This window comes from Ochotona curzoniae, unplaced genomic scaffold, assembly GCF_017591425.1.
Source record: "Ochotona curzoniae isolate NIBS_2020 unplaced genomic scaffold, NIBS_Ocur_1.0 scaffold_4506, whole genome shotgun sequence".
NCBI classification, from domain to species: Eukaryota; Metazoa; Chordata; class Mammalia; order Lagomorpha; family Ochotonidae; genus Ochotona; species Ochotona curzoniae.
In genome coordinates, this window is record NW_024467119.1 from 5762820 (window position 1) to 5778064 (window position 15245).

General features: G+C 55.9%; 1 protein-coding gene across 1 annotated transcript in view; it reads left to right on the forward strand.

The window, feature by feature from the left end:
* The window catches only part of KIT (KIT proto-oncogene, receptor tyrosine kinase), a 64195-nt gene that overhangs the window by 34770 nt on the left and 14180 nt on the right, over positions 1 to 15245 (forward strand). The window contains exons 8-11 of the mRNA XM_040967093.1: positions 983 to 1172; positions 2568 to 2683; positions 13588 to 13702; positions 15014 to 15198. Coding sequence (XP_040823027.1) covers positions 983 to 1172; positions 2568 to 2683; positions 13588 to 13702; positions 15014 to 15198 — 606 coding nt within the window. The remainder of the gene's footprint in view (positions 1 to 982; positions 1173 to 2567; positions 2684 to 13587; positions 13703 to 15013; positions 15199 to 15245) is intronic.

Sequence of the window (15245 nt, forward strand, 5' to 3'; positions counted from 1 at the left end):
CATCAATGGCATCAGCCAGACCCACCAGTTTGGGTTTTGTGCTCTAAGTAAAATTGCTGCAGGTTGTGTGTTGCCAAGGTCTGCAAACATACGCAGGTAGTTAAAAAAAAGTCAGCTACTGTGAGGCAAACAAACAGCCTGTGCTCACGTGGTTACCCTGTTTTCGGGCTCGTTTTGAGGCCAGAGCAGCTAAGACCTGACCTGGTTTCGTTTGAGGTTTGGTCCAAGCCACTGCCTATAGCCACCATGACACAGGCATGCGCACTGCCGTGACCAAATGCTGATGCTGGCTTATTTCTTCAGGGAGAAGTGTGTGAGATGTGGGACCCCCCAAGCAGGGTTCCCTGACCCCCACGTGACAGCCTCTTGCTGTCCTGGAAGTCCCTCTTCTGGTCCTTGCTTGTGGGACATCAGCCAAGGGGCAGCAGGCGGCAGGGACTGCAGCGGGCTTGGGTTGCCGGCAGTAAGCTCGGCGCAAGCGCTGTTGTCCGAGGTGTTGGAGCACTTGCTCGGCCCGGATTGTCTTCCGGCCTTTTTCTTCCGTTGCTTCCAAAAGCCGGGCAGGCCGTGTCGAAGTTTGGCCCGATGACGAGATCCTGCCCCTTGGCCTGAGCGCCACAGCGTGGGACAGCTCGCGCGCAGGCTTCTGCGGATGCCAAGTGACGGTCTTTGTGTTTACTCACCATAGGGCTTCGTGGGACACCTTCCTTGCCCACGTTCAGTGTTCGGGTCGAGTCCACATTTTTATTTTTGACCTAGCGAGCATCAGGGCCAATAGATTGAAAGCCTGGAAGGTAGAGGGAGAACAACAGTGTGTGTCTCGATTGATGGATTTTTACAAGAACAGAAGTGAATGTCACCCGAGAGCTTAGGAAGTTCTAGGCTTTGCTGTCTTCTGCTTTCGCAAATTCCCAAACGGGCTTGAGTTCCGCTGAGTCGCCACGGCCAATGACTCCTTTCTGCCTCGCGCTCTCCCCGGCAGACAAAGGATTCATCCACGTCTTGCCCGGGATGAACACGACGATATTTGTCAACGACGGGGAGAACGTGGACTTGGTCGTGGAGTACGAGGCGTTCCCTGGCCCCAAGCACCAGCAGTGGGTGTACATGAACCGCACCTCCACGAACAAGTGGGAAGATTACCCCGAGTCTGAGAATGAGAGCAACATCAGGTGAGTAGGGGGGCCTGCCCGGCCCCTGGGCGCACGTGGGGCTGCCACTGCCGGTTCGTGTGCCTCAGTTTCCACACTTGTCAAGTGGACAGCGTTTGCTTCCTGGAGCTCTGGCATGGTCACCAACTCAAGACATCGCAAGGGACTGTCTTGCCACAGGTGGGTGGCCTTGGGCATGGTCAGTTCCCTCTCCTGCCCCTCAGAAAGCTGCAGGCGTGAAGCAGCAGCAAGGTCGAGCTGCGTGTGGGACAAGCCAAGCGTGCTCGTTTCTGTGAGGTGTGGGCTGTGCGGTCACGGTCACTAGCGTGCAGATTGCAATCCCAAACACGCCCACCTGACCCTGGGGTGGACCTTAGCGTGGTGCCCCAGATGGAGGGTTTTGCAGCTGATCTCAGGTGACAGAGGAAAACTAAAATGAAGGTGTGGCAACACGTGGTCCCCAAATCTGAAATGAACCCGACTCCCCCAAACACACCTGTTTCTGAGCATGTCAGCTAGGGGGCACCTGAGCTACGCTCGCCATGTAACGTTGAACCCCACAGAGTTTTGGGGTGGGTGTGCTGATTCAAACCCCCATGTTTTAGATACCAGAAACGGAGGCAGACCGGAGTGATGTTAATTGATCATGGTGAGGCACCCGGGTGGAGTTTGCCACATTTTCTTAGTGCGGAGCTATTGGCTGAGAAGGGTTGTGGTCTGCACTAGAGGTGGGAGGGAGGAGGGAAGCGGGCAGTTGGCAGGTGTCAGGTCCCCTTACCAATGCGGCTGGATGGTGGCTGAGGCTGGGAGGGGTCTGATGCGCAGCATTCAGCATTCGCAGGTCTGCAGGTCTGAGCTCTGGGTTGACACCGAGTTCCAAGTCAGAGTCCAGAGAGGTGGCGTCTGAGGTCACAGGGTCCCTAACTCGAGGGAGTGGAGGGACCAAGACTGGTGGCCTTGCCAGGCAGGATGGAGTGGGCTCCTGGCCTGCGGACCTGGCCTGGCTACTCTCAAGCACACGTATGCTCCGAGGAGCCTTCCCTGGGCCTGTGAGATGGGGTGGGGATGCCAGGTCAAGTGTGCCAGCACCCACTACGACGGCAGGTGTTGGGGGTAGGAGCAGCTGGCATGGGCTGGAGTGTAGCAGCTAGTCTGCTAGGTCTTGTTAGAAGCTCCAGCAGTGGCAGGGTCCCCATGAAGAAGAGACCATATGTCCCTTATGAGGGTCAAGAAGGGAGTGCTGAGGGTGGCCAGGGCCGCTTGACCTGGAAGTGAGCGTTCCCTGCCACAGACGCGTGTCGTAAGCTGAGAACGGGCGTCCGTGGGCAAAGGTGGATGTGGCCAGCGCTGGAGCAGGTGGACCATGTCCCCACGCCCTTCTCCCAACACCCTGAGCTCTGGTCATTTGCTTCGCAGGTATGTGAGCAAGCTTCACCTGACGCGGTTGAAAGGGAGCGAAGGAGGCACTTACACCTTTCTCGTGTCCAACTCTGACGTCAGCGCCTCCGTGGCCTTCCATGTCTACGTGAACAGTGAGTCCACTGCTGGGGCTGCGTGTGTGACAGCCGCGGTGCCAGGCTCCCCGGAGGCTGGGCAGAGAGCGCTTGCATGATTGTTTTGACCTTGGCGAGGGCCTTGTGGTTTGGTGGTGAGAAGAGGGAACTGATGCCTTGTTCTGCAGTGCCCTGACCGCAGGACCCGGGGTGGGAGGTCATTCCTGCTCTGAGTGGTGCCTTGGACGCACACGCGAGCTGCAGTAACAGGTTGCCAAGTGCAGCTGTGGGAGGGGCCGTGTGATGATGTAGAGCAGGAGCTGGTGTGGGGGTGCCCGGAGGGGGAGATGCAGTGAGGCCCTGGGAGCTGGTTTGGGGGTGCCCGGAGGGGGAGATGCAGTGAGGCCCTGGGAGCTGGTTTGGGGGTGCCCGGAGGGGGAGATGCAGTGAGGCCCTGGGAGCTGGTGTGGGGGTGCCTGGAGGGCGAGATGCAGTCACTCCCTGGGAGGTTTTGTGGTCGGTGATTTCCTGGCTCTGGGGGCCTCTGGGTTGATCCCTCTCGCCACAGCTGGTGTAGCACCCAGGGTCCTTACCTGTAGAACACAGCAGGTGGTATAGACTGGGAGGCTGGACACCTGAGTTCTGCTTGTCCCACCCCTTGCTGCTGCCCCCATGGCTTCCCTGGTGGTCTCACCCACTCACTGCCACCCCCAGGCTTCCCTGCCAGTTCCACCCTGCTTGCTGCCACCCCCATGGTTTCCCAGAGCAAGATTCACACAGCAGCTGTGGTCCGGCCTTTAGCAAGCCATGGGCTTCCTCCCCTCTTGCAGGGGCAGACAAGTGCCATGGTCCCACACACACCTGCCTGAGCGAGGAAGGCCTCCCAAGACGGGATTCTCAGGGCATGGCCCTTCTGGGTGTGTGTGGCACTGGGACACAATCCAGAAGATTCTCCCTAGAACGACTTGGTGTGTGTGCCTGTGCCCTGTCTGTTGTGGTGGTGGGTGGCAGTCATGGGACCCCTGAAGCAGCTTGCTTGCTCTGCCTACTTTTTGCACCTGAGTGGGAGCCGCAGGGGAGCAGGGTGGGGGGCCCAGCACCCAGGGGTGCTGTGCATAGGCTCCTTTGATCTCCACTTGGAGTCTTTTGTCTATATCAGCGTTTCCAAAATGCCACGAGTCGAATGAGAAGCTTGTAGACACTTCAGAAGGGCCACATCTGTGTAGTGAGGCACTTCTCCCAGGCCTTCCGAAGCGCCCTAAGGTGCTGATGCAGGCCCTACCACCCAGGAGGGGCCTGACCACAGCACCCCTGCTTCTCCAAGGGAGCCGTGCTAATTGATCCCTGGCTCCTGCGAGCAGACTCGCTCCTGGCCCTCCCTGCAGACAGCTTGCATGAATTGCAATGGACCAGAGAGACCAGGACCTGCTTCTAAAAATGTTATAGCATTCGGCTAATTGTAGGTGGTGCAGGCCGGTGGGTCGGTGTTCTTTCCATTTGGGACTACAACACCCACTAGGCGTTCTCCCCATCCCATCCCCTCCCCGTTCCCAGTTCTCTGTGGATCAGTGCTGTGAGATGCAGCCGCTGTGAATGGCCAGAGGCATGGAATGTGCAAGAACAGACCTAGGCATACACACATGCGTGGGGTGTTTTATGCGGCAGATTGAGCAGAGAGGATTGCTCTGTCAGGCTGCCCCTTCCCGAGGCTTCGTAGTGTCCCTGTGGGCCAGGGACAGCAGGTCAGGGGCAGCCCCCTGGATGGTTGGGCTCTTTGTGGAGTCAGGTGTGCCTCGTCATGGCTCCGGCTCTCCGTCTCCCTCCTGCCTCCCTTCCCCCCAGCTTTGGGTAACCAGGATGTGGCCTGCACCGTGGTCCTTGGACCCTGGCCTTGGGGATTGCCTCCGCCGCCTTTCTCTGGGGGCAGAATGACTGCTGGTGGTGCCTTTGGCCACCCTGAAGGGACTGTGCTTGGGCTGACTTTGGAAGGAGGCCTTTATTGTGGGGTGCCTGGGCTTCGGATACTCCCCCAGCATTCCTGAACCCCTGCGTCTCAAGAAGGGGCGGGGGCAGGGTGTGCAGTGCAGATTGTATAGGTCCTGGCCCCTTGGGTGGAGGTCTTGGAGCAGTTTTTCAGTGGGTGTCAGTTTGTTAGAAAGAAATGCTAGCCTGGCAGAGGGCCGAGAGAGAGAGACAGAGTGTGTGTGAAACTCTTGAGCTGTCAGGTGAGGCACATCTAGCATTGTTTTGCAGAGTTAGGCAACTACTGATGAGCTTTTTGGGGTGGGAGGAAGATAATTAAACAAGTTATTCCTATAGATCAGGGTCTCGTGCGTTAAATATTCAAATCAAAAGCTACAATCATTTTAACATTTCCAAGATTGACCTGGTAGGCCCACTTATTTGGACGTTGTTTTGGCTGAACTGGCTCTGTGTGTTGGGAGGGACTGCGGTGTGTGTCCTGTTCTGCCTCAGGTGTCAGAGGACTTGCATTCTGTCCTCAGATACAGAGAGAGAGAGGGAGAGAGAGCGAGCGAGTAAGCATGAACTGGTTCAAAACAGGGCTTGCTGCGGGCAGACTGCAGTCAGCGACTGCCGCATGAGTGCTTGCTAGATTCAGCACTAAGACACTGCTGGTGAATCCTTGATTTGGGAAGGATACATGGTTTAAAAATCCACATGTTCCCCAAACCCCAGGTGTAGAGTATGGTGAGTGGGGTGGGAGGGGGGCTGGAGGTAGGGGTGGAAATAGTTGTGTTACTTCCAAAACCATACCCTGACACTGGCTGTAGAGAGGACAGTTAAGAAGGCGACCTGTCAGGCTTGATGGTGCTGACGCCGCCTGGCGTGACGCCCTGGGGTCCATTCCAAGGGCCCAGGGGCCCCCAGGGGGCTCTGACCACCCTTGGCTGCAGGAAGCTTGTCTTTGCCTGGCGCTTGCAATGGATCCAGGGGAGTCTCCATGGAAAAGCAAAGGCCAGTTTTAGAAAGCCCATGCTGATGCGTTGTCGCAGTGGTTCATGGAGTTGCTGACCCACGGTGTGTGTGGGTGAGGGAAGTGCTCAGTTCTAACAGGCTGGGGGTTCTGGAGGGGAGAAGAGTGGCTTGCTTTCCCGGCCAGTGGGAACTGGGAAGAGAACAGAGTTCCAAAGCCTGCAAACACACCTCCCACAGTGTTCCCCGAGTGGGTGTGCTTCTCTCCTAGCCCCTTGGGGATGCCAGGGCAGAGGAGCCCCAAGGTCCTATGGTCACCCGAGCTACTTGGTTAAGAATTTGTGGTCCCTGTGGTTGCATGCAAAGTCACAGGCTAAGGTCAGTCCCAGATCTAGGGCAACTGCCAGGCCAACTGTGTGCTTTAACCCCACGGGGGCCCTTCGGGTTTTTCCCCACTCCATCCGTTATTCCTTGCCATAAACCATGCTCTCTGCCGTGAGCTTCGGTAGCAATCAGTTAAGTCAATATTGGGTGAGTGTGTCTTGGCTTCTGATTTCAAGTAACCTTACATGAATGCTAATCCATATAATCACAGAAAGAAATGATTGACGTGATGTGTCATGTGCTCTATCTGAGATCTAGTCACCTTTAAAGTGATAGCTACTTCAAAACCTTTTCTGATAGCATTTCTAAAAATAGGTAGCAAGCTGTGTTCAGGGGTCCTATTCTCAGTTTTTTTTGAAAAAGAGTATTTACATGAAAAAGCTAAGTTGCGGACAAAGAGGGAGAGCCAGAGATCTTGCACCTGCAGGTTCATTCCTGGAATGGTGCAGCGGCCGTGGTCGGACAGGCTGAAGCCAGGAGCTTCATGGCGCCTCTCCAAGCGCTTGGGTCACCTTCCGCCCCTTTTCCTGGGTGATGAACAGGGAGCAGGGTCGGATGTGGAGCAGGCAGGATTTGAACCTGCATACATAGGCTATGCTGGCATTGAGGGCATGGCTTTCTTCTCTCCAGAGTTGTCCCCTAGCGTCCAGCCTCAGGTAGTTCGGTGGTACACCGTGGTCACTGAATGATGGCTGGGGTCCCAGAGCAGCTCCAAAGAGTGTCCACTGCCGCTCCGGGGTTTGGTTTGTGTGTCATTATGGCAGTTACTTATAAATGCTCCCGTACCCCAAGATCTGCCCAAGTTGTGACGTCACCCAGCATAGGTCAGAATCTCGCTCTCTCGATGGGAGTGAGCCTCTGGCCATGCTGACGAGGTCTCAGCTGCCATTTGTGCATTCGACGTGTGGTCACATTGCGTTTTAGGCACAGGTGGCTGCTGTGGCCCTAGGGATGAGGGACCGAGCCACGGAGTGGCACACACATGGGAGCAAGGGGCCACCTCAGTGGGTAGGTGACTGGACTGCCTGCCAGCCATCTGGGCCATCCACCTGGCCAGGTTAGCCAGGCTGAAGCCATTCTGCAAGCATGGCTCCAACCCCTAGGGCCCTGCACCTTAACACGGAGTCGGCGAGAGCCTCAGAGAACTGCTATCCTCGGGTTTTGCACGTTGGAAATGCTTTAGTTTTTTTCTATTCCACTTCTGAAAACTAGCAGGATCTCTCTCTCTCTCTGACATCCCAGCCAACCTTGTGTTTTAGGGCTGCGGGTCCAAAGGCCGCCACTTGCCCATTTGGTCTGTTTTGATGGGAGAGTGTTTTGGTTTTTTAACTGCCCTTCCTCCAGTTGAGTAGAATGTAGTCTTCTGTGTTAAATCATTGGGATTTCTAAGTATTAAATGAGTACCGAGTGTAACTCCTTTTCTGTTTCATTGATTGGCCGTGGAGTTTCTGTAAATCTCTATAAATCTTCTATAACAATGACTGTGTGTGTGTGTGTGTGTGTGTGTGTGTGTGTGTGTGTGTGTGTAAAAACATATACATGTATACGTATGTTTTTAAAAGTGATGTCTTTTTTTGCTGTATAATGTTAGGAAATGGATAGAAAAACTTAAAGATATATTTAAGCAACAACAAAAAGCATGTTTCAACAACAATTTGTTTTGAAATCTGAGAGAGATGCCCCTACCTGCTGATCCTCTTTCGGACGGCCCGGCCGTCTGGGTGAAGGCTGGACCAGAGCCGAAAGGCAGAGCAGTCCCGCTCCCGGGTGGGTGGCAGGAACCCGCGGGCTCGAGGCCGTACTCCCACCCCAGGGTCTGCCTTGACCGGAAGCTGAAGGCAGGAGCCAGACGTGGGCTTGAACCCAGGTGCTCCGATACACGGACCAGAGCAAAATGCTTAATTTGACATTTTACTTGAATGTTTCAGGAAGATTTATTTATTTGAAAGGCAGAGGGATGGAGAAAGGTGGCAGGGACGGAGAGGGAGGAGGTGAACGCCTCGCACCCAGGTCATTCCCCAAGTAACCACACTGGGCAGGGCTGGGCCAGGCAGAAGCCAGGATCCCAGGTGCATTAGCAGGAAGCTGGACCAGAAGCAGAGCAGCAAAGACACAAAGTGGCACTCTTGATAGGATTTCGGCTGCCAGTGTCACCTGTTGTGCCAAGTCAGATCCATCTGTTGCATTTATTAACTACTCTTAATCGTCTTTATTATGCAGATCCTTCCAGACAATGGAAGTGCCCCTCCCCCTTGCACAGAGCTCTAGGGCTTCACCGCCTTGTCTCCCACAGTGCTGTTGGCGGATCCGTTTGGAATGCTTTCCTGTGCTAAAGCATTTTTCTCCACGCCGTTCTGGCTTAGCATGGTCGGGTCTCTCTTAATTTCTTTAGGTCACAGCTGATGAGGGTTTGAGACATGGTGAAGTGAGACGAGACTCTGAAATGATGTGACTGCATTTACAAAGAAACCTGTCAGCCGAGCGTTCAAGTTTGTAATTATCTCGTTTGAGTCTCTGAGTAAGTGACCTTGCCTCGGTGCCAGGGAACTCCCAAGGTCATCGTCTGTGGTTGTCGTTCACACACTGGCATCTGTCTCTACCCCTGTGATGGGAGATGGCCAGTGGGGGTGGCCTGAAGACACCTGTCCACGCAGAGGTGTCATCCCTGCCCGTGTTACCTTCCCTGCGAGGTGTCTCACTGGGTTTGTACTGTTTTTACTTTCTCTTCCTAAACTTAGAGTGAGTACGGGCTCTTACTGTGCTGACTCTGTTGATAAGACTCTCTTGGGAGACAGGAGGCTGGGGAAGGGCAGACATCCTGCACCCCACCTGTGGGGTGGAGCCTGGCGCTCCCCTCCCTGCTGGAAACCTGCAGCACAGGTGGCTCTTGGCAGCTGCTCTCACAGCTCGGCTTGCACATCTGACACCAGGGTCGGTCGTGAGGCCAGACTGAGGGCATGCCCACACCGTGTAGATCGGGAGCCCTTGGCTGTCCGTCTTGGTGGACTGGCTGGTCTGGCCGGTCTGACGCGCGTGTACGCGTGTGTGTGTGTGTCCATCCATCTGGCTGGTCTGGCCAGTGTGTGTGTGTGTGTGTCCATCCGTCCCCTGGCTTATACCACTCTGCAGCGCAGCCTGCAATTCTGAGGGAATTTCAGTTAAGCCAGGATTAGGTGTATTTTCCCCGTGGGCCTTGGGTCAGTGCCGTTCTCTACTTCTGAATCATGTGGCAGAATCCGTCGGCTGCTTTCACGGGGCCACAGGCCTGTGTTGGTCCTCACCCCACCCACCTGGTGGAGGTGGGCTGTCTGCAGGCATAACCATGGCTTCTCGGCTTCATCTCTCTCATTTGTCTTTTCCTTGAGATGGATGGAGGGTCCTGCCCTCTGCCAACTCACTCCCCACATGCCCACATCGACACTGAAGCTCCAAGCCAGGGACTGAATTCTGCGTCTCCTATGTGGGTGCAGGGACCTAACTCTGGGCCATCCCTGCTGCCTCCCTGGGGGGTGCACTAGCCAGAAACTGGAATCAGGAGCAGAACCTGGACTTGAACCCAGGCAGTTAATGTAGGAAGCTGATGTCTGTCCCATGGCGAACCTGATGGATGACAGTCCATGCCAGCTCGTGGACCAAAATTCAGACCTCAGCCTGGTGTTCCATGACTCACAAGCTAAGACACTAAAAAAAAATAGTTGATTAAAAAATGAAGGGATTTTGGAACACATGGGAATATGAAACTGGAATGTCAGCAGTGTGGTGGGAGGCAGCCGGTGCCCGTTGTTCATACGCCAAGTGTGCAGGGGATTTGTCTCAGTGCAGCCTTCCCTTTAATAAGGAGAGGCCGACATGAGTTATTTTCATGTTGCCATCTCAGCTGATTTTAATTCCTTTATTAAACGGGAGTGTTAGGCTCATGCAGCTTGAAACCAGAGCAGGGACACATTACTGGGGGGCCCAGCCAGGACCAGCAACCCCAAAGCTCCTCCTCCAGGATCCTCTCTGTTCAGTGCAGATCTGGGCTGTGTCCTCTGGCCCACCCTACAGAGTGTGTGCAAAGGAGGGGCTGTTCCCAGGATGACCCTCCCCGAACAACTCTGCCAGCCCTTGTTCTCTCGCATTCATTTTGTTCTTGCCTTGCATGTGGACCTGGGGTGGTGGGAGGCAGTGTCCCCAGTGTGTGCCCTGAAGTCATGCTGTGTTGGGCTGGGTGCCTGGCACCAGGAAGCCTGGAGGTACCAGGACATTGTGAAGTCCCCCGCACCCTGACACTGCCAAAGGTCACGTCCAACATCCACACCTGTGGGGCTGATCGTCAGCTGCCGCTCACAAGGAGGGCAGGAGATGTCCCTCCCACACTGCTTGCCTCGGAGGGCCTGGCAGTCCGTGGCCTTGGCAGTCCGTGGCCCTGCGTCAGTCGGCAGCCACGCGCAGTCCTGTATCTTTAAACGCATGATGTCTGTTCAGTTCCACACACGGTGTGCTGACATGCTGCAAGGGCGCCAGATTTTCATTTTGAGGAGTCGGATTTCCCCCCCCAAACTCATTCTTTATGCATTAAACATTTTCCTAGTGTGTCTCGCTGGGCACTGCTGGTATCACTGTGCCTTCCAGGAAGGGTCTCCCAGCCCTACAAGGCAGTGCTGGCAGGGCTGTGCTGGGAGGAACAGGCAACAGGGGGAGGGTCCAGAATTGGGGGCGGTGCTTGCAGGTGCCAGCTTTCCAGGCGTTCTGCAGTGGCACCCCCGCCCCCCAGTGCTGCATTCTAGCCCCGGCTTGGAGAGGTCGGGTCAGCTCCTGTGCTCACGGCAGCTCTGCGGTGGGGACCCAGGGCTGGGGCCTCTTTCCTGTGTGGTTCTCACATCGCCAGGAAGCCCAAGCAGGACCAAAGCTGCCCAGCATGCCTCAGGTTCTGACCCACCTGGGTAACCGGCGCACAGAGCAAGCGGCCAGGTGGCTGTGGAAGTGCTACCAGGTGTCTTGCTGGAAGGGTTGGCTCTCACAGCACCTGTGACCGAAGCTAAACGTGCCCGATTATGTAACTCTGAGCTGTTCCAATTTTTTAATTAAAAAATGCTTTGTGGGCTTGATTTGGGCTCCGTGTTCATTATAATGTAAAATTGGAAAAATAAGTTGGAAGAATAAAACGGAACTCCACATGGCCGTGCTGGCCGGCCTCAGCAGCTGTTCCATCTTTCTGTCGGGTTACTGCTTGGTTGGACTGAGTGTCGTGTGGCATCACGGGTGTTAGGAAGCGCGAGTGACGGTGCCCGTCTGCTTCCCATCGGATTCCCACTCTGTCGTCTCTGTCTACACTCCCCCTCTGGCAGCCTGAGCATTCAGAGAAACTCGGGCACTGGCACCGTGGCGTAGCAGGTAAAGCCACTGCCGCAGCATCTCCCGCGCGCCGGTTCCTGTCCCAGCTGTTCCAGTCGTGATCCCACTCCTTGCTAATTAGCCTGGGAAAAGCAGCAGAAGATGGCCCAAGTGCCTGGTCCTCGGCCACTTGCCTGGAAGAGCTGGATGAGGCTCCTGGCTTCCACCTGGCCGCAGTGACCATCTGAGGGGTGATCTAGCAAATGGAAAATCTCTCAAACTGTACTGTTCACATAACAAAAATCCTAGAAAAAGGATCTCCTGGCCTGGCCTACGTGGAGGTCCTTACCTGTGGCCTTCTGTTGTGAGAATGGGTGGCAGTAATGCCCTACCCCACAAAGTCCCTTTAGGATGCTCTCCCAGGTCCCTGCATGCATCCCGAATGTGACTGTGTGCCTGGGTCCACCCGGGCCTTCCGTCACAGAGGGAGAAGCCAGTGCCATGTGAGGAAGGGCCAGTCTGATGGAGGAGGCCTTGCTGCGATCTGGCCCCACGGTGACAGAGATCATGAGTGCTGTGGGAAGTGCAGAGAACCCCCTCCCCGCTGGGGCTTCGGAAGCTGGGCTGGCTTAGAAAAGGAGGTGACCCTTCAGTGGGGGGCCTGAGGACGCAGCACAGGGCACGCAGCATCCTGTGAAGGTCCGCCGTCTTCTCACGCTGTGTCCCACTTCCCGCCTGCTCGCTCGCACGGTTGCCCAGGGATAATTAAGTGAAGCCTGCCAGATGGATTCCTTCACGAGAGATGGCTTGTCTCCTTGCTCTGTCTGTGAGGCTGGCACTGGGTCTGGATTCTCAACGCTGCCGCTACCTTGACATTGCTTTGGAGAGTGGTCGGCCTGGGCACGTGTGTGTGTGCACGCAAGCGAGCCTAGCACCTGCCCGTCCACAGGGCCAGGCTGCGTGGCAGGTGCCTTCATGCACTTGGAAGCTCTGACCCCAGCCAGCCCCCCTTCTGACTTCTCCCTGCACATGATGGACATGGGCTTCCCGGGGCAGCAGGGTGAGACACAGCTGCATCACCTCACCGCCTTCCAGAAGCAGTTTTTGGATGAGGGGCTGGCCAAGCTTTAATAGGAGACTCCCTCAACCCAGCTTTGAGCTCCCGGCTTCCTGCTGAGATGCTCCTAGGAGGTAACAGGTGGGCTCCCTGCCGGCCTGGGGGAGATCTGGATGGGGTCCAGGTTCCTGGCTCTGACCCTGCCTGGTCACAGGAAGCACAGTTGATGGGTGACACTGTGCCTCTCAAATTGTAGTTGGTATATGGATGGTCCTTGAGAGCTTAGAGTGACAAGTACAGGCACTGTGTGCATGGCAGGCTTGAGTCAGAGGTGTGCCAGGGATCGGTGACAACGGTGAGGTCGCTTGTCACTGTGACTAGTCTGTCTCATGAGATAGCTGCTGTTTCATCCATCTTGCGTACCTGAACAAGCAGACTTCAGCAGAGAGATCCAGAAACGCAGCCAAGGGCAGGGGGCAGGCAGACCTGGGGGCTGGCCCTCAGCTCTGCCCCCTCAGCTCTGCCCCCTCACCCCCACGTAACACATGCATGGCCTGCAGCAGCTCTGTGGTTTGGTCCAGTCCCCCGCCCCTCCAGCAAAGCCCGGGCAACTGGAAGCTTCCAGCGCATTGCCTGGAGATGCACAGACTTGGAGATCCCTGAACATTCGTGGATGACGGTGGTGACAGATGTGTGCCAGGAGAGAGTCTGGGGCTCAGGTCCCGGGCCCTGTTTTGCGTTTGAAATACAGATTGGGAGTTAACAGGGTGCCTGGAGTTTTGCATTTTAACTGTCCTGTAAATGCCAGAGCCACTGGCATTTACAAAGAGAGAAGCTCTTCCTCCGCACTTATCTATTGCAGGGCCCACTGTGCCTCATGGTGGGTGTGGTGGGGTCAGGAATCTTGCCGAGAAGTGGCCTTTGAGTCCCCCCTCCCCAGAAGCAGACCTGCAGGGTGGGGCTCTGCAGCCTCTGCCTCAGCCCCCCATCACCACCAGGGTTCAGTTCTCACACTCCTTATCTGGGGTTGCTGTAGGAGTGAGTGGGGCCTGCACTTACCCCGGCAGCTGGCCCTGCAGCCTGCCTCTTGGCATCTTGCACACCCAGCATTCCGGGTTCTCCCCTTGCAGCAGCCAGCATCCAGTGGGGGCACTTCTGCAGCCTCCAGAAGGCTCCAAGGCTAGGAGCGCAGAGAAACTGGCTGAGGTCTCCAGCAGCGGCCTGACAAATGTCGCCTTCTCTGTTTCCGCAGCAAAACCCAAAATCCTGACTTCCAGCAGGCTGGTGAACGGCGTGCTGCGGTGCGTGGCGGCGGGCTTCCCAGAGCCCACCATCGAGTGGTACTTCTGCCTGGGCGCCGAGCAGAGGTGAGATGCTCATTTCTGGCGTCACTTCAACGCGGGTGGGAAGGACCGCCATTCAGTGGAAATTCAGACGCATTTTCAGATTTTTTAAAAAAAAAGGGTTTGTTTTGATGATTCCCCCCTCTCTCCATGTGCCTCTTCAGAGAGGGGATAATGGCCATGTTTTCCTCGGTAGACATTAATTTTGTTTGCTGCAAAATGATTACTGAACGACTTTGGTCTGTTTTGGGGTGGTTATCTTTTTGGATTTATCATGCAATTTCTAGCCCGCAGGTAGATAAAGCAATTTTCCAGGATGGAGTAATTAGATTTCCACTCTATACACAGGAGGTAATGTGTGTGGGAGAAGCGCCTGTCGCTGTCGTGGACAGAATTACCTCATGAGTTAATTGCCGAGGTAGCACAAACTCCAGAGCACATAATTATGCCATATGTATGGCGTCTGTGGACTGCGGGGGCTGTGCCAAGGGGTCTCCCTAATGAGGTGCCGGCCCCTAAGTAGGGAGCAGCTGGCACTGTGTGCCGGAGACCCTGTGTCAGTTGAGAACCCGCACCGCACAGCTCAGCTTGGCGCGGCTGCGGTCTTCATGTGTGCTCAGGCTTGCCGAGTGCAGGTGCCTCCTGAAGACACAGCTGGGGATGCTTATGTCCCTCTGCATTGTGGTGGAACAGACTTTGGGGGGAGTGGGAACAGGGTGTCTGGCGGCTCAGTTGCATACCTTGGCACCCCAGTCTCTGCGTTACGGGCTTGCCTTCTGGCAGATGGAGATGGACGAAGGAGGAGATAAACAGCTAGCAAGTGCAGGGGCAGGAGATGAACCAGTCCTCCCAGGCACTGTGAGCTCATTCTTGAGGTTCCAGGCAGGCACCCCCTTGCTTTGAACCGCAGGCCTGTAGTGTTGAGGCTTTCTGTGTCTGCTCCGATCGACTCTTCACGACTCCTTCCTCTAGTTGCCTTCTCACCCCCTCTCGCATCTTGTGCATTTGATGTTGTGTGAGCTGGGATGGTTGGTAGCTGTTTGAGGCCGTTCACTCCTGGCCCCCAGTGATTTACTCCTTGATTCCAAGATGGGGTTATGCCTGGCTGTCCGGCTGTGGGACCCGAGCCTTGGAGCATGCACAGGGCGGGGCAACCACGGACACACACTCAGTGTGGGAGGCCCGCATTCCTCTCTCCCCCTTCTCTCTGGCCCTCTACCATCACCTACCCACCTGTTAGAGTGTCCCTGCTGTGGGGCACCCTGCCCTGCCCTGCCCGTTACCTCCTGCAGGCATCTCACTGAGCGCTGACCGGTGGCTCTGCTTGGCCCGCAGGTGCTCTGCGCCCATGGGGCCGGTAGATGTACAGGTCCAGAACACGACGGGGCCGCCGCCCCTGGGGAAGTCGGTGGTCCAGAGCTCTGTGGATTCGAGTGCCTTCAAGCACAACGGCACAGTCGAGTGTAGGGCTTACAACGACGTGGGCGAGAGCTCGGCTTATTTTAACTTTGCGCTTAAAGGTAACAACAAAGGTATATTTCTTTTTAATCCAATCTAAGGGGGATGG